General features: G+C 49.2%; 1 protein-coding gene across 2 annotated transcripts in view; it reads left to right on the top strand.

Moving 5' to 3' along the window:
• Positions 1-24,823, top strand: part of DPYS (dihydropyrimidinase) — a 481,134-nt gene that overhangs the window by 339,278 nt on the left and 117,033 nt on the right. For both annotated transcript variants that reach the window (XM_085605116.1, XM_085605115.1), the window contains exon 4: positions 9,737-9,926. In XM_085605116.1, the coding sequence (XP_085461242.1) occupies positions 9,737-9,926 (190 nt within the window). The remainder of the gene's footprint in view (positions 1-9,736; positions 9,927-24,823) is intronic.

Genomic DNA, 24,823 nt, shown 5'->3' on the forward strand with positions numbered 1-24,823 from the left:
AGACCGGAGGAGGCATCGCCATCGTCCACAAGAACACCATCCGCATCACGACCGACTCCAACGACACCTTCGCCGCCGCCGAGCACCTCAACTTCCAGATTCACACCGACCCAAAGACGACCCTCAGAGGCACCCTCATCTACAGACCCCCGGGACCACGCACACAATTCAGCGAAGACATCACAGACTTCATCAGCCCACACGCCCTCCCCTCCGCCAACTACATCCTCCTAGGGGACCTCAACTTCCACCTGGAGAACAACAAGGACCGCAACACCGTCACCCTGCTGGACAACCTCGCCAACCTCGGACTCAAGCAACTGGTCAACACCCCCACCCACTACGCCGGCCACACGCTTGATCCCGTCTTCTCATCCAGCAAGCACATCACCTTCAGCCACTCCACCGGACTCCACTGGACCGACCACAGCTGCGTCCACTTCAGCTTCATAAAAACCACAACCCACCACCACCCGCAACAGGTTCCTCACAGGAGCTGGAGCAAGATCACCGCCGACCAGCTCACCACCTCCCTCAGCCAGAACCCACCTGCCAGCACAACGGACCCCAACGAAGCAGCCTGCAACTTCACGCAGTGGCTGACCGCCTGTGCCGACGACCTCGCACCACTGAAGAACCCTCCCAGCAGACCCAGAAGCAAGAAGGCCCCCTGGTTCACCGACAAACTCAAGGACTCCAAGAAGACCTGCCGCACCCTCGAGAAAGCCTGGCTCCTCGACCAGACCACTGACAACATGACCGCCCTCAAACACGCCACCCGCAAGCACCACCAGCTCATCCGCACCACCAAGAAGAAATCACTGAAGGAGCGACTGGACAACAACGCCCACGACAGCAAGGAACTGTTCAGCATCGTCAAGGAGTTCTCCAATCCCAGCACCGGCAACAATGACATCACCCCTTCACAAGATCTCTGCGACTGCCTCGCCTCGTTCTTCCACCGCAAGATTGCCGACATCCACAACAGTTTCGGCACACCATCCACGCACCCAACCGTCGAACCAACGCACCCCACCGCCACCCTCCACACCTGGACCACGGTGACCACCGAAGACACAGCCCGCACGATGAACACCATCCACTCCAGGTCTCCAACCGACCCCTGCCCCCACCACGTCTTCAACAAGGCCGACTCCACCATCGCACCCCAACTCCGGGACGTCATCAACACCTCCTTCAACACTGCCACCTTCCTGGAGAGCTGGAAGCATGCTGAGCTCAGCGCCCTACTGAAGAAACCTACAGCGGACCCCACTGACCTCAAAAACTTCCGCCCCATCTCGCTCCTCCCTTTTCCTGCCAAAGTCATCGAGAAGATCGCCAACAGACAGCTTGCCGCCTTCCCCGAGACGAACTGATCCCTTGACCCCTCGCAGTCCGGTTTCAGAGCCAACCACAGCACCGAGACTGCCCTCATCGCAGCCACCGACGACATCCGAGCCCTGCTCGACAACGGTGAAACAGCGGCACTCATCCTCCTGGACCTCTCCGCAGCGTTCGACACTGTCTGCCACCGCACCCTAGTCCAACGCCTCAGCAACACCGGCATCCAGGAGAAGGCACTGGAGTGGATCATCTCGTTCCTCGCTGGAAGAACACAGAGAGTCCGCCTCCCCCCGTTTCGATCCGAGGCCACCGAAGTCATCTGCGGCGTCCCGCAAGGATCATCACTCAGCCCCACCCTCTTCAACGTCTACATGAGACCTCTTGCTGCCATCGCACGCCAACACAACCTCAACATCATCTCCTACGCCGACGACACCCAGCTGATCCTCTCCCTCACCAGAGACCCCGACACCGCCAAAACCAGCCTACACGAAGGGATGAAAGACGTCGCCGAGTGGATGAAGAACAGCCGCCTGAAACTGAACTCAGACAAGACGGAAGTCCTCATACTGGGACCATCACCCTCCGCCTGGGACGACTCCTGGTGGCCCCCAGCCCTGGGCACCGCCCCCAAGCCAACAGACCATGCACGCAACCTGGGCTTCATCCTGGACTCCTCCCTCTCGATGACCAGACAAGTCAACGCCGTCTCCTCATCATGCTTTCACACCCTTCGCATGCTTCGCAAGATCTTCCGATGGATCCCGACCGAAACCAGGAAGACGGTCACCCAGGCCCTCGTCACCAGCCGACTGGACTACGGAAACACCCTCTACGCCGGAACCACAGCCAAGCTACAGAAAAGACTCCAACGCATCCAGAACGCCTCCGCCCGACTCATCCTGGACATCCCCCGACGCAGCCACATCTCCGGCCACCTGAGGGACCTGTACTGGCTCCCCGTCATCAAGAGGATCACGTTCAGGCTCCTCACCCACGCACACAAGTCTCTCCACGACCTGGGCCCCAAGTACCTCAACGACCGCCTGACCTTCTACATGCCCACCCCCCAGCTACGGTCTACTAGCCTCGCCCTCGCCGCCGTACCACGCATCCGAAGAGCCACCGCCGGAGGCAGATCCTTCTCCTACCTGGCGGCCAAGACATGGAACTCCCTCCCCATCCACCTTCGGCTGACCCAGGACCACCTCGCCTTCAGGAGACAACTCAAGACCTGGCTGTTCGAGCAGTAGCGGACCCCTTCCCCCAAGCGCCTTGAGACCCTTCCGGGTGAGTAGCGCGCTATACAAGTGGTATGATTGATTGATTGATTGATTGATATAAATGAATGCATTGTAAAGGATGTTGCAATGTAAAATCTGCGTTGTAAAGGCATGCATCGTAAATGTATGCGTTGTAATGTCATACATTCATTTTTGACACCTCCCACATAAGTGAGAAGCTTGGGAAAAACCTCACCACTGAGCCATTAGCAATGTCAGAACCCGCGAACACCACCAGCTGATCCGCACCACCAAAAGGACATCATTCAAAGAGCGACTAGACCCACAACAGCAAGGAATTCTTCACCATCATCAAAGAGCTCTCCAATCCCAGCGCCAGCAACAACGACATCACACCATCACAAGAACTCTGCAACTCCCTCGTCACATTCCTCCACCGAAAGATCGCAGATATACACGACAGCTTCGGACCCCAGACTCCGCCTCCAGTCCCCGAACCAGCGACCCCCACCACCACCTTCAGCGCCTGGACCCCCATCAGCACTGAAGACACCACCAACGTCATGAACTCCATCCACTCCGGCTCCCCCTCGGACCCATGCCCCAATCATATCTTCAACAAAGCCAACACCATCATTGCACCCCATCTCCGGAACGTCATAAACATCTCGTTCGCGTCAGCTGCCTTCCCCGAGAGCTGGAAGCACGCAGAAATCAACGCCCTCCTGAAGAAACCCACAGCGGACCCCAAAGACCTCAAGAACTTCCGCCCCATCTCTCTTCTTCCCTTCCCGGCCAAAGTCATCGAGAAAACCGTCAATAAACAGCTGACTGCTTTCCTCGAGGCAAACAACTCGCTCGACCCATCCCAGTCCGGTTTTCGAGCCAACCACAGCACCGAGACTGCCCTCATCGCAGCCACCGACGATATCAGGACCCTGATGGACACCGGAGAAACAACCGCCCTCATCCTCCTGGACCTCTCAGCAGCCTTCGATACCGTATGCCATCGCACCCTAATAACCCGCCTCTTCAACACTAGGATCCAAGGAAAGGCCCTGGACTGGATCACCTTGTTCCTCTCCGACAGTACCCAGAGAGTCCGCCTCCCTCCATTTCGCTCAGAAGCCACCGAGATCATCTGCGGCGTACCCCAAGGCTCCTCGCTCTGCCCAACCCTTTTCAATATCTACATGAGCCCCCTCGCCGCCATCGCACGCAAACACAACATCAACATCATCTCCTACGCCGACGACACCCAGCTGATACTCTCCCGCACCAAAGACCCAGCCACCGCCAAAACCAACCTACAGGAAGGAATGAAAGACGTCGCAGAATGTTTGAAGCTCAGCCGCCTGAAGCTGAACTCAGGAAAGACAGAGGTCCTCATCCTCGGACAATCCCCATCCGCCTGGGACGACTCCTGGTGGCCCTCAGCACTGGGCTCCGCGCCAACACCCTCGGACCACGCATGCAACCTGGGATTCATCCTGGACTCCTCCCTCACGATGACCAAGCAAGTCAACGCCGTCTCGTCATCATGCTTCAACACCCTGCGCATGCTCCGAAAGATCTTCAGATGGATCCCCACCGAAACCAGAAAGACGGTCACCCAGGCCCTCGTCACCAGCCGACTGGAAACGCCCTATACGCAGGAACCACCACCAAACTTCAGAAACGACTAAAACGCATACAGAACGCCTCCGCACAACTCATCCTCGACATCCCTCGCCACAGCCACATATCCACCCACCTGAGAAACCTGCACTGGCTCCCCGTCAACAAGAGGATCACATTCAGGCTCCTCACCCACGCGCACAAAGCGCTCCACGACATGGGCCCCGAATACCTCAACAACCGCCTCTCGTTCTACACTCCCACCCGCCAGCTCCGCTCCGCCAGCCTCGCCCTCGCCACCGTCCCACGGATTCGCAGAACCACCGCCGGGGGAAGATCGTTCTCCTACCTGGCAGCCAAAACATGGAACTCCCACCCCGCACACCTATGAATGACCCAGGACCATCTCACCTTCAGGAAACACCTCAAGACCTGGCTTTTCGAGCAGCAGCAGCCCCCCCCCCCCCCCCTTTCAGCGCCTTGAGACCCTCACGGGTGAGCAGCGCGCTCTATAAATGTTCTGATTGTTCTGATTGATTGATAAGGTAAGAGGTTGTCATTACATTTTGGGCTCCTTGTTATTAGAACCTCCTTACTGTGATCAGCAAGTTCTCCTCCTTAATTGAAGTTATGGTGGGTGAGTTCCCTGGTGTCTTTGAAGTTACGACTCCTCCAAACACTTGAGTAGAAGAAGACGTTCCTCCTCTAAATAATTGCACTCCACAGTTGGCATGCTCACAACTGTTAAATTTGTAAATGGGTCTCTCTGTACTGAAAGAGGTTATAACAAAATGTGTGGAGTGTTTTATCACCCCATTTCTACAGTAACAAAGTGGCTTGGGTGAAAGACATCGACACAAATTGCCATTATGCCAATTCCTCTCAACTTGGAATTGGGCTCAACATCATATTGCAGGATTATGCTATTTTGATCACGCCTTTTAGAATCTCAGGCAAACTTCTTTGGAGAATTTATGGCCCCCTCGAACAAAAGACATTCAGATTACAAAGATCACCAAGCACCCATCTTGGATGGTCTATGCTAGACCCTAAAAGACTATTATTACACGACTCACACTACCACAGGAGAGCCTCCTGCTATAAATCTGTTTGGTACGAAACTCCACATTTGTTTTTCTCATGCCGCTCGAGAGCTTCATCCGGATCACCAGGATGTGAGCCATCATGACCATTCTGAGAAGAAGATATTGAAAGAATATGTGGGCAAGAGATGATGAGTCACTTTGTCAAGGGGACCAAGAATTGGCCTGGTACAAGAACTTTGCAAAGTACGATCTGTCATTCAATTCTCAGCCATATTGATAACCGACATAAAGGTATTTATGATCATCGTGTGGTGGGATGGACAATGTAGGTTGACCACTGTCTTCATTTCTGAACATTACACCTACAAATAACTGATTTCAGGTGTGTTGGTATAATTAGTCAAGTGGAAGCAAAACAAGAATACAAGTTCCAGAATGCATTTGGCTATCATGCAAGTACCAGAAACAATGTTCGTAATAACTGGGAGAGATGTGGTAACCCTAGGTCAAACTCACCAGCAACTTGTTTTCCACATGGTTTTGCCCTTCCTGAACATGATATCTGTGAAGAGACAATCTACATTTATCCTCTCTGTGCTGCTTCAACCTGAAAATTATGTTGATCCAGATTCACAACAAAAGGGGTCTATTACAGGCAGTGCCCTGGGGGCACGGCGGGCAGGTGCGTCCACTTTGTGTGTTCCTTGGACACAATGGTTTTAAAGAAGGGGGCACATACGCTTGTGCAGTGCCTTCTGTAAAACTGATATTGCGGGTGCACATTTAGCTCCAGTGTTATAGTTGGAGGGTGTTCTCTCATTTGCCCCATGCAACTGAGGGAATCACTTTGCCTCTGTGCCTGTACCCTATTACGGACTCAGGTGCAGAGGCAAACAGGCCCACAAAAAAGGCGGTGCACTGTCAGTGCACCACCTGCGGTCGTTCCTATCAAAGGATAAATGGGGGTCCCATGGACTCCCGGACATCCCTTCTGAAGGCGGGTGCAGTCACTCACTGCACCTGTCTGCAAGGGAATCTAATATCCCTCTTGAAAGTGCAGGCAGGTTGCCATCTGTGCTGTGAAACACAGAGAAGCCTTGAAGCAGCCGCTATGTATTTCACTTCAGTGAGCTACCTCCAGGGCAATGCGAGTTCATGGTTGCCTTGAGGGTAGTGAATTAATCACAATAGGCTGCACTTTCCCTGTTTCCAGCCCGAGCACCTGTTTAAAAATGTACTGAGGCGCAAACAGGGCAAATGTGCCCTTTTAGTAACACAGGCACAGGAGTCATGGAATACCCCCTATAGGTCCACATTCTTTCTGCAAAGTAGATACCATCAGTCTGTCTTCGGCCAGGTGAACCTCAAGTTCCCCATGGCCTTTGGGTGGTTGACTTCTGCACTGGTCAGCGTTGAGTGGGTCATTTCATACAATTATTTGCAGAACACAATGAAGGAGAACTAAGCTTTGCGCTCCACAAATATTAAACTTTGAAAGCATATCTTCCGAGCCAATTAGTTCACTATTTTGTCTTTAGTTCAGACAGTGCACTACACTAAATCCTCAAGATTTTTAAGCAAAGCCTCAGGGGCTGCTCCAAAGTCAGGGAAACCAGAAAAGCCAGAATAGCTTCAACTTGTACAGGTATTTACTATCTTGAGCCTCACACAAAAGCCCATGTACAGCTTGGTTTCCATGCGCACTGCGAGTAAACCCAAACACACAGTATACTTCATCCATATGGAGAGAAGTGGGAGAACTCAGGGGCATATTTACAAGGAAATGTTGGAGCATGGAGCTGCACCAAATTTGACAGCACTGCACTCAGACATTTCCAAAACACAGGGATGGGCCGTATTGACAAGAATACGGTGCACCCCTCTGTCTTCTCTAGCACTGGCGCTGAAATTAGCTGCCTAGCACCAACGCAGTCACCCTTACACCATGGTGCAAAGGTGCCTGCGTTGGCTGCAGGGAATGATTGTATAAAAGCAGAAAGGTGTCCCTTCCTGCACATAAACAATGGTGAATGCAGCACACATAGAAGTAGCAAATCAGCATTATTTAATGATTGTTTATGTGCAGATAGAAACACCTTCCTGCACATAAACAGTCATTATTGGCATTTTGCTCTTTCTATGTGTGCAGCAGAATGCACATAGAAAAAGTAAAAACGAGAAATCAAAGTATTTCTCCTCGTTTCACCATTCTAACGTATACTATTTAATAGTTTTTGGTGCTGCCTCAGATTTCAACATCCTTGTAAATCTAGGGCAGCGTCAAAAAGCAATGGGTGTTGCAGTGGATCATCCACAGCAACACCCATTGCACAACCCTTTCACTCAAAGTAATGCCATTTTGTAAATATGGAGAAGGGCATTGCACCACCAGAACATCACTAAAAGTGACGTTCTGGTGGCGCTATCCCTTGTAAAAATACCTCTCAGTTTTGGGGGTGTCAAAAAAATGTATTTGGAGAGGATCAGAAGACACTCCTTCCAGGGAAATAGGTATAGGTGTCATATCCACCCACCCCATTGGTGGGCTTCTAGCCCGGGTCAGCAAAAATAGAGCTTCGAAAGCACTTGGAGCAGACAAAAAAAGTAAAACTGGCACCGGATGGCACAGCATTTCTTGCCAAGCATGGATTTTTGTCTGTAAGTTATTCATGAAGGATTTTTAATAATACTCAGAGCACGCTCCACGTTGGGTACCACATTGTCATTTGTAAGTAACTTCAGCATTATACTGAACAGCAAACTCTCCTTGAAATGTCAGGTCAATGCCTTCGCCTTAGCCTGCTTCCACAAGATTGGTATGCTCTGCAAAATCTTAAGATGGCTCCCCTTCAGCACCAGGAAGACTATGACTCAGGCCCTCATCACCAGCCGGCTCTACTACGGTAACCCACTCTATGCTAGCACCAACTCCAAACTCATGCAAAGATTCCAGACAATCCTGAACACAGCAGCCAGACTGATCCTCCACCTGCGCGAGAGGGCACACATCACCCAGCACCTGAAAGCTCCACTGGCTCCTGGCTCCTCCTTCAGAGAGATGCCAGCTCAAGCTCCTGACCCACTCCTACAAAGCCCTCCACAACCAAGGAACACACTGCATGAACCACGCCTGACCTTCCTACAACCAACCAGAAACTTTTGCTCTTCACACCTCGCCCTCACTCAGACACCACGTATCCACCGCACTAGAGGACGCTCGTTCTCTCACCTTGCCACCAAAGCCTGGAACACCCTCCTCTCCACCTCTGAACATCACCCTTGCTGAACCACTTCGGGAAGGGACTCAAGACCTGGCTCTTCAACTGATACCTGCAGCAAAGCACCTGGCTACCCCAATGAGTGATGAGTTGCGCTATATAAATTCAACTGGATGGATTGAAGTAGGTTCTATACATTTTCCCATGGTTCATTCATCTAAGCATTCACTAGACAGGCACAGAGATCTGAGTATCTATACTCTGATGCTTAGTAAATGTAGATGACTTTTATGAATCAGGAAGAGGTGTACATTAATCTGGCTGTGGCTGCAAGTGAAAGTCCCTTCCACCCCCATTTGTGGATACTGAACGTTTCGCCTTCCCTGCCGTGTCCGGCAATAACTGACAGCAAATGCAGATTGTTCCCCAATTTATAGCAAGGTAGAGTTACCTTTCCGTTATTGCACCTCCATATTACCATTCACCCTCCTGAACAGTAGTCACACAAACACAAGTCATCAACTGTGTGTCTCCTACTCTGTATGCAAGTATCCAAATGGACCCAAAACCGATGGTGTAAAGTATTGGTATAAAGACATAGAGGACACCTCTAAAACTTTCATGCACCGGCTTCAGCTATGTACACCGAAAAATAATCATCCGGCATCCATTTTCATATTGGTGATTGGCACTGAAGGCACTGCCAATTAATTGAATAGGTGGTGCTTTCAGTTATGGTCATTTACCTACAGTAGTTCCCCCCACACTCTCGCCATACCTGTTAGACTCCTGTGTTAATCTTTATAGAGATGGGCATTGATTAACTTAAGGATGACCCCAAAGAGGTAGAAAGAGGGGTTTCTCAAGCAAGGATCCCCGTAAGGCACATATTTGCCCACCGTCTGGACCTATAAAAAAGTCTGGTGTTATCGGATGGTCAATCCCTTTGATTTGTCAGTGACAAGACGCTTCACATTTAGCAGCATTGATACGGAGATAATCTGTATTTTGATGAAACTTGATTATCAATATGCACTTTATAAATGGTCATTAATTAATAGGTAATCCGGAAGTTGTTTGGATTTTCTGAAGAGTGCCTTCGATTATGAATATCTATTGGCATTCTGTGCCACTGCTCTTCTAAATGTTCACACAGTCTGGTGCACATCTACTGTGTCATGGTGGTAGCTGCATTCTTAGAAATCTGCTCTATCCATTGGTAATTAAACCTTAATTCAAACTTCACTTCTTGTGGGTTTTACAGGGTGCCAAAAGAATACTGGCTTTGGGCATCACAGGCCCTGAAGGACACGAGCTATGTCGCCCTGAAGAGGTGGAGGCAGAAGCTACTCAAAGATCCATCACAATTGCCAACTCCGTGAGCTGCCCACTCTTTGTGGTCCATGTGATGAGCAAGTCTTCGGCAACAATACTTGCTAATGCTCGGAGAGAAGGTAACAACAAACGTTCAAGTGAACAGGTTTATTGGTATGCTCTGATAAATTGGAATAATCCTAAAGGAAGGATTTTAAGAGTGGAATAACCTCCATGAGCCTCTGGGACTCTTCCATCTGTCCTACATATTCTGTGGATGGCTGGCTCAGAGCTGGCACAGAAAACGTTACGCCCTATGCCCCTTGAAAAAGAGAAAATGCCCACTGTGACCACACATGCACTATTCGTATTATAGAAGAGACCACACAAGTATATACAGCCACTTCTACAATAGCATAGTTGCCCCGATGTGCAAGACATCGACACAAATGCCCATTCTGCCCCCAGGGCACATTTTCTACTAAGGCCCTAAATGTGTTTTCAAACACATTTTCACAGGTTATTCACAAATTCTGGGCTTTACTAATGACCTATTTTGCCAGGTTTGACCGGACAAATGTGTCCTCAGAAACACCTGAGATAATTCCAAATGCAAATTTACTGCGTCACTCAGAATTCCCAATCTGGCAGGTAACGCCTGTTACCACATAAATCAGGAATTCCTCTCAAATTGGAATTGGGCTCAGCATCAAATGGCAGGGTTATAATGTTTTGCCTCGTTTTCTGGTGGAATCAGTGTTGTTCTGCTTTAGTAAATGCTGATATGTGTATTTTATTGATGTAGCATGCCACACCCTCTGATAAATTTACATCTAAATTTCTGCTACGCTACCTAAACGAGAAGCCAAGAATCTTTTAAAGGATGCCTTGGCCCATTATGAATAAAAATGAAATGAAACAGAAATGAAAATTAATTTTATAAAGCGCTTTACTACCCTGGGGTGTCTGGGCAGTATTTTGGGGCTTGTGGGAATTGAGTTAAGGTGCATTAATCCCCTGGTTTCTTTTCTATTGACTTCCTCACGTCTCGTTACCTGTGTGTACTTTTCCTTGATTCCCTATTTCATTGTAAAATTAGTTCTATGCAGATCTGTGCAGATTGACCCTCGTTACAATGCCCGACACCGTTGTGGATTGGGAACCGCCCGACCATAGTTTGGAGATTCTGACTACAGAATTTTGATGCCACCACTTTATGGTGGGTAGAAACATCAATTTTTCAATTGCAGCTTGTGTGGCGGGTGGAAAAGGCCCACAACACAAGCTGCCATTTAAAAATTGATGTTTTTAAACATCCCTGCACCGTGTGGCAAGCACCATGCGGTGCTTGGCACACAGTGCAAGGATGTTTAGGGGAGCACCATAGGTGCCACCAAGGCCCCATAACAGAGGGCCGGACATAAGAGGGCCCTGCTAGGGGCCCCAAAGGTCACTTTATGACGGCCTTTCCATGTTGGAAAGGCCAATATGGAAAGGCTGTCAGAAAGTGACATCATAATCTTGACGGCGTAGCCGAGGCTGGCTCCGCCATCATTATGGAATTATACGAGTTTCTGATGCTCCGACGGGCTCTCGGAACCCATTGTAAGTGCAGCGGATGGTCCCTCCACCCGATTCCTCCACCCGCTTCATCGTAATACGGTGGGCAGTCCACAATGGTAGATGTCGGGCAGACTGCAACCAACGATCGGTCGGTTGCGGCCCGTCCAACATCGTAATCAGGCCCAATGTATTTGCAGATAGTAAATGACTGGTCTTAATATCTATCTATCTATCTATCTATCTATCTATCTATCTATCTATCTATCTATCTATCTATCTATCTATCTATCTATCTATCTATCTATAAAGGGCTTGTAGACATTCTGCACTTAGACTTAGAAGTGGAGAAACATGTAGGTACAGCAGGATAGGCGCAGATATATTTCTGTTTATAATAATGCATGTTAGGAAGAATTTGTTGTTATTACACATTCACCACCGTGAGTGCATAAAATTGCGCAGAGCAAGATCTACCTTTTTGGAGTAAATATGGGAGCAGAAAGAAGGATGACTGGAAAATTAGCAATGTTTACTGCAAACTGTAAGAAGTTAACAGAAAAATATGGAGGGCCACAGAGATAAACATGAGATCACATAAACACACATACTAAAGGGTAATTTACTTGCGATATACCCAAGTAGATGTGGTTAGATCCCAAGTAGATGTGGGTGAACCAAAATGGCACTCGCATCTACTCCAATAGTACTATAGACCAAACGAGCTCAAATCTACTGCAGCCAAGCTACGAAATAAGTCACACGTCACACATGGCAACTCACAGGTACCTTAAAAAATGGATGTGGTATTTCTATAGCACAAACCTAGCCAACATATAATGTAGAGTTGTATATGGTCAGAGACATGCATATAGCCAATGTGTGATAGAAGAGGTAGCTGGTTTGTGGACAGTTAATGTATTGGTATTTAAAGTTCTTTAAAGAGGTGCTTCTTCAACTCTTTCCTAAATTGGAGCAGCGTTGGGGTGAGCCTGAGGGATAAGGGGCTGCTGTTCCAGATCCTGGGTGCATAGATGGAAAAGGACTGCCACCTTGTTTTTTCTTTTTTTAACTCATTTTGGTCTGCGGTTTGACAGTGTCCTGGGTGTGGGTCCACCGAGAAACACTAGAGATGGGGCACAATAAGCTGGGTGCTTGTTATGATGGTATTGTAAATGATGCAGCTGATGTATATGAGGGTCCGGGCTGGCAAGGGGAAACAATTGCATTTTATCAGGGTGAGGAAGATGTTATCATATTTCTTCAGGCCCTCGATTCAACATGATTTAGTGTGTAGGATCTCCCCAAGTGAGGCATCGTACTTGTGAGTGATGTGTGGCACCATTACAGTGAAATCTTTGACTCTAGGCATGTTGTTGCTTTCACCTTCCCACTACAGTTATCGTTGTAGGCGAGGTTGAAGGTTAGCTGTGACAAACAGGAAGTTACATAGTGGCAGTTAAGAAACAGCCATTCCTGAGCCATCCTTCAGGAGAATCGCAATTCACCTCCATCCTGCTGCTGAATTTGGTTTCAGTGCCCCAAACTCCAAACTGGAGGAAGATGAAGTGATCAGGGAGAAATATCATCAGCTTTATGAGTGGCCCGATATCCAGAAGGTGACACATGCGTACCTGGCCATCTGTTAGGATATTGCCAGGAGTTGCACTAGAGTGCTGGTTGCCATTCGCTGTGGTTGAATGTGTTGCAAATGCTGAGGGGACCTACAGAAGCTGGGTCCATATCATGACCCAGGACATATTTAGAAGTTCTACCCTGACAACATGAGAACGCCCTGTTGAACCAACTGCAGAACATGGTCCTACAGACGACTTACCCAGAGACTCCATCACCAGCTGGAAAAACACCAGCAGCAGCATTGTGATAAATACTCTGCATATTTATTGAAACCCTTCACTTGTAGATTGCATAAAATGCCTTCTAATGTGCTCACTATTAGGGCAATACCATGATGATTGCTCATCGTTTACATTCGGTCTACACAAATATTTAATAATGATTCTATGTTTGTATTTAGGTAATTCAATAAAAAAGATCTTCCCTTCTTGCCCTCAGAGTTTTTAAACATTTGCCAATGTTCTTTATTGTTCATTTCCCCTCTCAGAGCGGATGAAGGGTGTGGAGGTGTAGAGAGGACCAAACACACTGCTGTGTTACCTAAGAGTATCTTGGGGGAGGTGTGAGTTATGACCTGAGAGAAAGGGGAAGTCATTGGCCTCTTTGAAGTCATTATTACAGTATCTCAGACCTACTAGCAGTAGAGATAAGAACTATGTGAGGCTTTTCAGTGCTTCTGGCATAATACAGTGTTTACAGCAGAAGTATTCTCCTTACACTGGATTGCAAAGCCTTTTTAAAGTTAGTTGGTGCCATGCTAGGTGCTAGGAGTGCTGTTTTACCTCACCTTATGGAAGTGCCACTCCAGAACAAGCTATGGACAAATAGGTCCCTTGCCATTCCCAGTGCAATGTTGCCACTGATGGCTTGGTCTCATGGTTTCATTGTATTACCTCACAGACAGGGCTATGCATGTTAGAAAAAGTGATTCAGTCCCTGGCTTGGACAGGTTAAGAAAACAAGGGAGATCTTGGGATTGGTACAAGGATGTATAATATCTAGTGTGCGGCACCAGTTGGAGGTTTGTTGCACTGGGAAGACCTGAATTCTGTTAACAACATCCAAGGACAAGCCAATGACACAACGTGCTGTCAAAATTGTAAACACTAGGGGCCATATTTATCAAAACGTAATGCAGTGCAGCGTAGAAAGTCTCCTTGCTGCACTGCGCTACAGGGAAAGGGCAGGAATTATCCCACCACAGTGCATTCCTGCTTTTTCCTAGTGTTGGCCCACAATGTGCTGCCTAGTTCCAAAGCAGGCACTCTTGCACAATGGTGCAAGGGTGCATGCGTTGTTTAGCAAGATTGTTTTTGCACAGGAAGGGGCACCTCCCTGCACAAAAACAATCCCCTGAGGTACAGCGCACTGTAATTTGACATATTGCCATTCCAGAAACAGCCTCTTATGTATCTAGTATGTAGAGATTTAGGGCCTTGCCCAAACAAACCTTTTATAGGCCTTCAACTACACTACAACTGTAAACTGTTACAAATGGTACAAAATTTTCTTTTAGAGGACACTTTGCAAAATATTACTTATAAAGCACTCATATTCACCAAAACTATTAACACCTCCCAAAGGCGAGACCTATTGGCTATGCCAATGCTTGTTTTATTTTTTAAGGGCTGGGCCTATCAAGCCCTAGTCTCGCAGGTCCTGCCTTGCTGTCAAATCCAGGGGTCCATCACTCACTGTATGCCCCCATTCCTCATTGCTGACTGGCTGCTCCATACATGCGTGGGAGCTCCTGCTGGGCCCTGCCTCATTAACGGCCTCCCCACCCGCTGCTTCCTCGCGGGCGAGTATGAAGTGGAGGCTGCCCCGCCTCACTGGAGTCCAGCCATGGGCCACGCTCGTCCCTTTCCCTGCCCCCACCTGCTTGGCATTTGCTGTCCCCCGCAGGGGCGAACTTGCTGTGAAAGTGGCTGCCAAAACGCCCGAGAAGGAGCGTGTCGGGCAGCTCAGCCCTACCCGAGCCTAGTCCAGGACACCAGGCCCGAGCAGGTCCGCCCACCCTACTGCATTTAGCGTGCACATGGCGGCCCTCACCTTCTCAGTGTGATCAGCCATGCCTCCACGTAACTATCAGTGCTCAAAGCCTCACAAATTCTATTCCCACCCCAGCAGTGCTTAGGAGTCAGTAAGAGGCTAAACCCGCCTCTCCTGATTCCTTTATACTCCTAACTCAGGGGTCTTCAAACTGTGGGGCGCGACCCCCAGGGGGGCCGTGGAGTGATGCAAAGGGGGTCGCGCCTTCCCAGTCACACTTCTGCCCAGGCCCAAGGGCTTCAGCCCCCCCCCCCCCCACACTTCCCCCGTCCTGTGTCGCCCGGGCTGCTGCAGTGAAACTTGAGCTGCTGGGGGCTCAGCTGGGCAGTGTCTGGATTCCTATCTCCGGCACCCCCGTGTTTTTTCACAGGTCTTTAAAGACCATTTGCATGTTAACATGCCTTTGTAAACTGCTTACAGAGGCTTAGGTTTTTTTGCTGGTTCCAGTACCCCCTGGGTCCCCACTGTGCCTATTCCTTACATTTGGATTTTACATTCACTGCCCTAGTGTGAGAATGCATTTCATGGAAAGGAATACAAAGTTGGCTTCCTGGGGGCGCCGTGAGTGAAAGTTTATTGTGCTTTTGAAGCACCTGCTGCAGCGTTTCTTTCCCGGCAATTACCAGGCCTCACATAAATGTCAAGATAACTCGTGTGATTAATTATCTTCCTGGAGAGAGATCAGAATGTTGTATAGTTGAGGTTTTGACTTTTAGGTGAAGTTAGTGCAGAGGGTTAATATGCCTGCTGCAAAGAACGTGTACCAAGTAGATTACAGAGTGCGTATGATGTGAAGAGATCAGCAGGTTACTGCTTTCAAAAGAGACATCCTTTTGTTACTTGCAATTTATAACTTAAAGTCCTAATAGAGAATAGTGAGCTATTAACTTTCATCCTAGAACAGCATGCACACTACAAAGAATACATTATTAGACCATTGATTAATGTTGCAAAAAGGGTTAATTTGGCTAGAAATCAATTCTTATTATTAAAGGAAACTCCCAACTATGCTCAATAACATGCTGAGTTACTTCAAGTGTCTGGGAATACACCCTGCATTCAGACAACTCATTCCTCATTCTCGCCTATTGTCCCGCTCACCTTGCACTCACAGTGATCACAATGCACTCACACTGATCACCATGCACTTGCACCATTCACCCGCTCACCTTGCACACAGTGATCACTCTGCACTCAAAATGCACTTGTCCTGCTCACACTATACCTCAACCTGCAGTCACACGAGTACACTACTCATCCTGCACTCATGTGACACTTCACTCACCTGTCCCCCTCACTACTCAATATGCAACTCACTCAAACAAGCCCATCAGTAATCATATATTCATTCATCCCATTCTGAACTTGCATCCGCACCCAAAATGAGAGAGGACAGCAAGGGAGTGAGAGAATTTCATTGAAGAGGTCAGGGATGAGGAGAAATGTGAATTGCCGAAGAGAAGTGTGGACACGCAAGAAGTGAGTGTGATCCAAAGGTGAGGGCTTCTGTTAGAACAAAGGGGAGATGTGAAAGAGGAATGGGGGGACTGGAGAGGTGTAAGATACAAATAGACAAAAATTTGAGTGAAGAGACGAGGTGAATGAGAAGTGCTGAGGGGCACGGGAGGTGACAGGGCCAGAGAGGCCATGAGATAAATGTGAGAGACTGTTAGAGATGAGGGCAGTGAAAGGACAGAATGGCAAGAGGTGATTAAAGGTGAAGTGAGAGGTTGAATGGGGAGAGTTCAGAAGTTGTAAAAAGGGGTGAAAGAAAATGACCTGCAAAGTGAGAGAGGGATCCGTGGTTAGGAGAGGAGAGAGGGATGGAAGGGAGGGGGTGAGAGGAAAGCTGCATGGGTAAAAGGCTTAACTCTACACAAAACCGCCAGGGTTTTAAGGGACCCCTGCTTCTTCCGGTCAGGGCCAGGTGAGCTTCTAATGTGGCAGCACGTATTGCTGCAGAGTGGAAGGCCCTTCACAAAGGTTGACTTGAAATCTTTCTGATGATAATTGCTGTATTTTGGTTATAAATGGGTACTGATTGGCTGAAATCTTTCCTCAGCGTTACTGTGTGTAACAAATATCAAAATAATGAAGCAATGCTATCCCAAAATACGCGGCATCACATAACCTTATTTACATTTTCATCCCACGCAATTTAGTCAACAGGTTTAGACATTTTTGTCAAGAGGGGGTCCTTACGCCTCAAAATGTTGACAGGGGGGTCTCGGCATCCAAAAGTTTGAAGACCTCTGTCCTAACTACTACATTCTCCCCTGCCCCCTATTTCCACCTATCCCGTGTCCTGTGCCTTGCTTTAGCGCAAATCCCCTGGGGGAAGACTAGTCTGTGGCTCTGACCTCCCCTGGGGCCCTCCTATGCGTGCGAGTCACCGGTATCATATCACACGATGGTTGAAACTGTCCGTACAATGAAAAGTGACTTCAGTTAGGAGATGTGCTATTTTATCATGCATGCTACGAATTTGCCAACTGGCGAAGCAAAACTCTGCATTTAATATTTATTTTTAAATGACTAAAGTCAATATAATTACTAATATGTTACTAAAATGAAATGTTACCCTGATGATGTGTGTTTTAGAGATTCGAATACAGCATAATGTGTTATTTATTTTAAAAATTGATCCAAGAACAAAGTTAAACTTGTTTGTGAGACTCTATAACAATGTGAAATCCTAGCTGACCGCACGGTGGCACTGTTGTCATCAAATTGTTGTTGCTCAGATACAGAACTTACATCAGGGAAACCACATGAAATATATAGTGGAAGTGTAGTGAAGCAACATAATATTAATCAGCAATGGACAAGTCTATCCACAAAACGAACAAAAATTTGAAATGAAAGGTTAAGTAGGACTGCTGAGAAATAGATTTTCTCAAAAATGTTACACTGGGTTCACACCCATAAATAAACACAGTTTACATTTTGGTTTCATATCTAAAGCACGCACAGGTTCGAGGAATTCCACATTGAAAGTCGTGACAAAGTATCATTAGTGTAGCACTGGAAACTCTATATCATGAATAAATTCCACTTTGTAGTGTCCGGCCGGACGCATACTAGTGTTTTTACCAGCCACTCCCAGAAGGCTGGCTTCTACTCCCACCCCACACCCATCCAACACAGACGTCACGAGTGACGTGGGTCTGACAATAACTGTAACGATACACACTGTGTCTGTGTCATTATTTATTGGCATGGGAGCCTTGAGCCCTACGACTTTACTATGAGGACGAGGGTTCTGACCCCATGCCATGCCACCTAGAAGTTCAACTTCCTGATTGAGGAGGCGATGGGGGTCAGCACTACCGCTGCAGCCTGCACGTGGAAGTGGGCACGTTGCCCCAAGAAGGGGGTGAACCTTGGACTTGCCCAGAAGGAGGAGAGGACGGAGACTGACGGTCTCCAACACCTTGCCGTCCGCCTGCAGATTGGCAGCGCAAGAAATGAAAGCTGTGAGAGGCAGCGCTATTGGCAGGATGCGATGAAAAATGTGCTGTGATCTCTCCAGGTCTGACGCGGCCTACGGCTTGCAACTCCTGCCCGAGAGGGCTACTATCTGTCGCAAAAGGTGAGAGAAATGGACTCATTACAAGGCAAGTGAATGCATATGACCCCCAGCGAGGCCCGCATGCATGCCTCCTCACAGAGTGACTGCCACCAACAAAACCTTGGTCTCCAGCACCCTCTGCCTCACCTGCCTGCTATACACCGTGCGGTACAGAGAAGAAATCTCCCGCAGCAGCCAGTCGAGAGCCATGGCCCGTCTGCAGGTGTATGAGAAGTAGCTGAAGCGCTACCTAGTGGTCACTTGATGCACCGCAACTGGTCTAAGTGGTTTTACAAATGGTTTGCAGAGAAAGGGCCTCAACGGGGCAATAAAACACTTACGCATAAGACAAGCCGCCCCGCACACCAGCACTCAGGGAAGCTCTGCACAGACGTTCTCTGCCCAGCGTTGCCTCCCTTCTTCAGAGCATTTAATGAGAGGCCGCTGAGGCCTGCAAGAAGTTGTGGCTGCAGGGACACCTAGTGGTCACACTCAGAGCAGCAGCACCTTGAGCTGCCGAAAAGGGGGCAAGGAGGCCCGCAGAAAGAGTTCTGCAATGCCATGGGTGATGTTTGCCCAAGGGAGCCACAAGCAAAGATAATCAAAGAAAGTATATAGAAGGACAGATCAAGTTCAATGAGGATGCGAGTGAGAAGCCTCACAGAGAGTAAAGTGTAAAAAGTGGGAGATGAGTGCACCGCACACCCCAGGTGGCAGCCTGATGTTGCCCCAGGAAGGAACAGCGACTGTTAGCCTCCCTCTTCAGAGGAGACTGTAAACCCTGCAAGGGCCCCGCTCCACCGGCAGAGAAGGGGGAGACAGCTCCATACCGATCCCTAAGTTGAACCTCTAATAGCTGCAAGGCCCTGCTAATTAGCCAGCAACGCACCAACTGCTGCACGCCCCCTAGTGGTCTCCTGTCCAAACCCCTGCTGCTAGGAACCACCAACAACAGTGACCGCGTCCAGCATATCAGCCCACCACGGCGCTGAGAGTGCTGCGTACCCCCTAGAAGAAAGACTGCCTACTCAGTACAACTGCGCTCACTGGAGAATGGACTGACAGACTGGCACAAGGCCTAGAGAGTTAAGCCCTCAGAGAAGGATACCAGAAACTGGCAGAGAGTGGCCACTTGCCCCCACTGCAAAGAGAGAATCTACACCACAACTGCAGTAGCACTGCCCTGCAGTGGGCCAGAGACTGTCCAGGGAGTGTCCTCCCCCACACTACCTTAAAATTGTGTCGCACATTGGCCCATTACAGGCGCGTGGAGAGTTGCGCTCCCCTTAGTGGTAAGCTGTCACCACCACAAATGAGAGGAGACCGTCGTCTCCCATGGCGGTCCTGAGTTGCACCCAAATACCTTGTCTAGGAGAAGAAAGGTATGGAAGAGGCTGCAGACCAGATTCATCAAAGCAAACCTACCTACACTGCTGTTCAAATCCTGGATTACACACCTGTGAAAAGATGCTCAGCCTACAGACAGGACAGGACCTGTGAGTGATCCAAGATGGGAGGAGATGCCAAAGTCCTATAGACAGGATGGGGCTGGCAGGATGTCCAAGTGACTAGAACTATTGACATGTGGCCTGACTCCACCTCGCACAAACTGAAGAGCAGAACAAATGCAATGCATGGCAGGACGCCGCATTGCAAGCAAGAGTTATATAGGAGAGTAGAGTGTGTGACCAGACCTGTCACATTGAAAGACCTGTCGACCACAGATGTGCGAGAGCAAAAGATCACAGGGTGAACAGACTGAGGACTCGTGCCACTACCGAAGAGTGCACCTACAGACACAAGTCAGCCACCAAGGTGGAGTGATGTCCCTTGTGACAGCTCAGATGGAGAACCAAGTGTAAGTCGCTGGCCAGCGTGAACCGCACCTCTGCCTCATGCTTCCCAGTGCAACCATCCATTCCCAGGCATTGGCTGCTTGGTGAGAGATGGCATCCCTGCTAACGACCACACATGCCAGAAGTAGAGTCCCAACAGTCACCCGCGCTCCCTGCAAGTCTATGCCACCTTTCGGCCCGGTCGTCTAATTGCAACCACAACATCTTTGCCAAGTGCATCACCTGAACCACCAAAGGAGCATCTCATTACCAGGGTGGAGCCTTACACCCATGAAACATCAAGAAACCAATGAGACGGAGGCCAGTAGCCGGAGAAGATGGCCGCTTGCTAGCACGGCTCTGGCACCATCTACTATCATCCCTCAATTATCCTGATCTTTATCCGGTCTGGGTAGCCACATCCCTGTGCGTGAGTGCCCGGAGGTGGCAAGAAGGCGTACCCCCCATCCCAGGTAAAATCTGCAGTGAAGAAAGTGAGCAGCATGTCGGCGGCCTAGCGGTGCAAGTTGGCGGCAGGCTCATGTAATCTGACGCCCGGAATAGAGGAGGTGGGCCCGAACTGGTGGCCTTTGGAAGTACTGAGTTCCCGTGTGGGCGTATGTCCCTTTGTAGTGAGGGGATCCGCTTGCAGAGTCAAGTGCCTGCTCTATCCTGTTGACCCCGGGTGGTGGCCGATTGCATTGCTGAGGGCGGCACCAGTGGTGCCTTAAGAGGCCTGTACTGTGATCCGTGGGAGCGCCCAGGGGTGAGCTCGGCCCTTCACCTATGGATCTTGACTGATAACTACTGCACCTGGGGCTAAAACATTGCCAGATTGCACGGATTGTGACATCGCCCCATGGCTGCTTCTGGGGGCCGGGTAAGTGCGGAAGGCTGCTGATCCTGAGGCGGCCTGGAGGAGCGAGGGCGCAGGAGTATGGCGCCATGATTACTAATAGCCCTGATCTGTGCTGTGCTGAGAACGTGGCGGAGTGCAGGATTGTTGTTAGGCCTTGGTCACACACCAACTGCATTCACCAGGCCTAAATGTTAATAAACCAGCATAGAGGAGCTGGGGGCTGTGTGTCTGAAGACTGGTAGCAAGTGCTGGGGCCATTGATTGGCACGTTGCAACGCCCTTTCAGAGACTTATTGCACAAGCCATAGTGGAGATACATCCCGACTCCTCTATCCCACGTTAGTTGGTCTAGTGAGGGGCTGTGGGTCCTGGACGGAAGGGGAAACCGACAGGCCACGCGGTAGTCACTGCGGTAGGCGGAAGCGATTACCCCCGACCGAGACCTCCATGGCCGAACTTCTAAAATGGCGACAAGCAGGGGCGGCGGCACTGCGCACCAGCAAAAAATCAATAAATTTGCCCTACAAAAGCCACATCAAGGGGGACTGCCTACTTTAGGCCCAGAACATGATGCCCAGCAGAAGGGGTCTGAACCGAACCCTCCCACGCTCCTAGACGTATTGGCAGCTATCAACGGCATTCGCTCGTCACTTGGAAATCGTATCGACTCAGTTGCCACCGATATCTCTCAAGTCTCTGTGCTACAACAAAAGACGGAATCCTTGGTGACCCAACTTGATGATTCCGAAGGACGATCGCAACGCAACAACTTTCGTATCCTAGGGGTTCCGGAGAGGGCCGAGGGGCCGGCAGTGGACCAATTCATTGAAGATCTTGTGATTAAACATCTGCAGCCTAAATACCTCTCCAGCTCCACCTCATTGAGAGAGCTCACCGCATCCCAGGGGGTAGGCCAAAGCCAGGGGCGCCCCGAGACCTATCCTAGTGAGAGTGTTCAACATTCGAGACTGAGATCACATCCTCCAGACGGCCCGGTGTGCCCCTCCTCTCAAATTTGAGAACAGTTTGTTAACTTTCTTCCCCGACTTCACTAATAAAGTCCAGAAACAAAGACGTTCCTTTCTGGAAGTTAAAAGGGCCCTCCGGGAGAGAGAAATCAAATACGCCCTACTGTTCCCCGCGAAGTTACGAGTCGAGGCAGAGGGCAAAAGTTGGTTCTTTACAGACCCCACAGAATTGATGGAGTGGCTCGAAGGCCGGCAGCGTGTAGAAGAGGAGGGACGCCTGGAGCAAAAAGAACGTTGAGAGCAGTCAGCACTGTTCTAATTTCAGCCTGACTTTGGAAGGGGGAACTTCTGGGTTGAGAGGCACCCTGATTACACTCAGGTCACCGGTGTCCAGTTCTGCTTCGGTAGCAGTAGTTTGAGATCTACACGGAGCTGCATTGCAGTTGGTGGGACTGGCTTGACTGTGAGTCTGGATTTGGCCTTACGAGATGTTGATACCTAATGTGGCCCGGCCTCCGGGTCGGTTGGGTTGAACCTGTACTATGACTCAGTGGCATCAACTCCTGAAACTATGATGAGTATACGTCACTGTACAAACATGGTTCCTGTGACTTATAACTTTCTCTCTTCAACAGGGATGTGGTGGATGGGCTGAGTCTATGGCTCCTTTCTTGCAGGGGTGGGATTGCAACGGGCACTCTGCACTGTTGGGGAAATGGGTAATCAAATTCCGTTTTGCAGGGCGCCAGGGAGGGGGGTGGAGGGAGTTGTGGGTGGGAGGGGTTGTAGGTTAGTTGATTGTTTTAATTTCACACAGCAATGCAGTATTTGGAAGGAGATGCAACAGAAATTTGAACCTTGTACACTGATGTTCGCCAGTCACAGAATGTGGTTTGGGGGTTGTTTCTCCTGTCTTCTTTCATGTACTTCTTGGTTATTGTTCCTCTGTCGAACGCACAACATGCAAACTTTCACGTTACATCACTATTATGATTTTGGAGAGATGGGTACTCCGTTATTGATGCGTAGGGTCTGTACTTGTGCATCCATTAATGGGATCGAACTCGGAACTTAAGTTCCTGTCGTGGAACGTAAATGGACTGGGGGACAAACTAAAGTGAGGAATAGACCTCCAGCACTTAAAGAGATAGGCTCCAGATCTGGCCCTCTTGCAGGAGACCCATCTGATTGGTAACACTCAAGGCCCTTAATAGATGGGGCTACCAGTTGATTGTGCATGCAGGGTCTACTTCAGGTTTCCGTTGGATGGGGGTGCTTCTCTGTAAAAACTGCCCATATATGGTGAAGAAAACCTGGGTTGACGAACAGGGCAGGTTTGCGGGTGTATCCGGTTCCTGGGAAGGGAAAACACTCAATGTACTGTCGGTCTATGTCCCCCCCACGCTGCAGAAATCTACTCTGCGGGATCTTGGCAAATGCATTCTTGACCTCCCACTCGGCATGCTAGTGATCGGAGATTTTAACCTCACAGTAGATGGTCTATTAGACCGCTTGCCCCTTGCAGAAACCCTGCCTCCGGCTCCAAATTAGCGGAATTTTTGTCAGCTTTGGGCCTGGTGGACATCTGGCGGAATTTTAACCCCACAACCCAACAAGTCACCTTTTATTCCGGGACCCACAATGGTCAGTCACGTATAGATGACATGCTCACACATATTCAGGACCTTTCCGAATTCAGCGAGGTGCGCTGTCTGGCTCGAGGCATTTCATATCATTCCCCTATTTTCACTAGGATGGCGGTAGGTCCACAGCCTAGATGTATGACCTTGACAATAAATCCATAGGCACTCAAGATACTGCATGTCATGAAGGCATTGATTAAGGATACCAAATTGTATTTTAAAGAAAACGTCGGCTCGGTTGCCTCGGCCCAGATCCTATGGGGCGCCTTCAGGGCAGTTATTAAGGGGAGAGCCTTGATGGTAGGTCATAAGCGGGAATTAACAAAACGTATAGACGAACTTGAAATAGATATCCTACAGGGTGAAACTGCATTAGATTATAAACACTAGATTATAAACAACTACTTACTGAGGTGGCGAAAGCGAAACAAAAGTCATTCTGTCATAAGATCTATGGGCATGGGGAGAGAAAAGGTAAGCTACTTGCCTGGTTAGAAAAACGAGAGCAACTATCGAGATGGGTACACTAATTGCAGGGGCCTAAGGGGGATGAGATCACTAATCCCCAACAAATTGCAGAAACATTCCCCACTTACTTCGAATCGGTCTACACGTCAACCGCGATAGTTTCATCTTCTGAGGCCCGTGAGCTTCTCTCGACCATAAATGTTCCCCTCCTTGTCTTCGGAAGGCAGGGATTCTCTTGAGGGAGCTCCCACTGAAGGAGAAATCCGATTGGCCATTCTTGACATCCGATCAGGCAAGGCTATGGGACCTAATGGGCTCCCCAACAAATTTTTTAAATCTACGACTTCTAAGATATTTCCCCATCTTCGCCAAATGTATCTCTAGAGCTATGAGAAAGGGACAATGCCTGAAGAGATCCGATGAGCCTCTATAGTGGTTATACA

Source organism: Triturus cristatus, chromosome 5_1 (genome assembly GCF_964204655.1).
Source record: "Triturus cristatus chromosome 5_1, aTriCri1.1, whole genome shotgun sequence".
Classification (NCBI taxonomy): domain Eukaryota; kingdom Metazoa; phylum Chordata; class Amphibia; order Caudata; family Salamandridae; genus Triturus; species Triturus cristatus.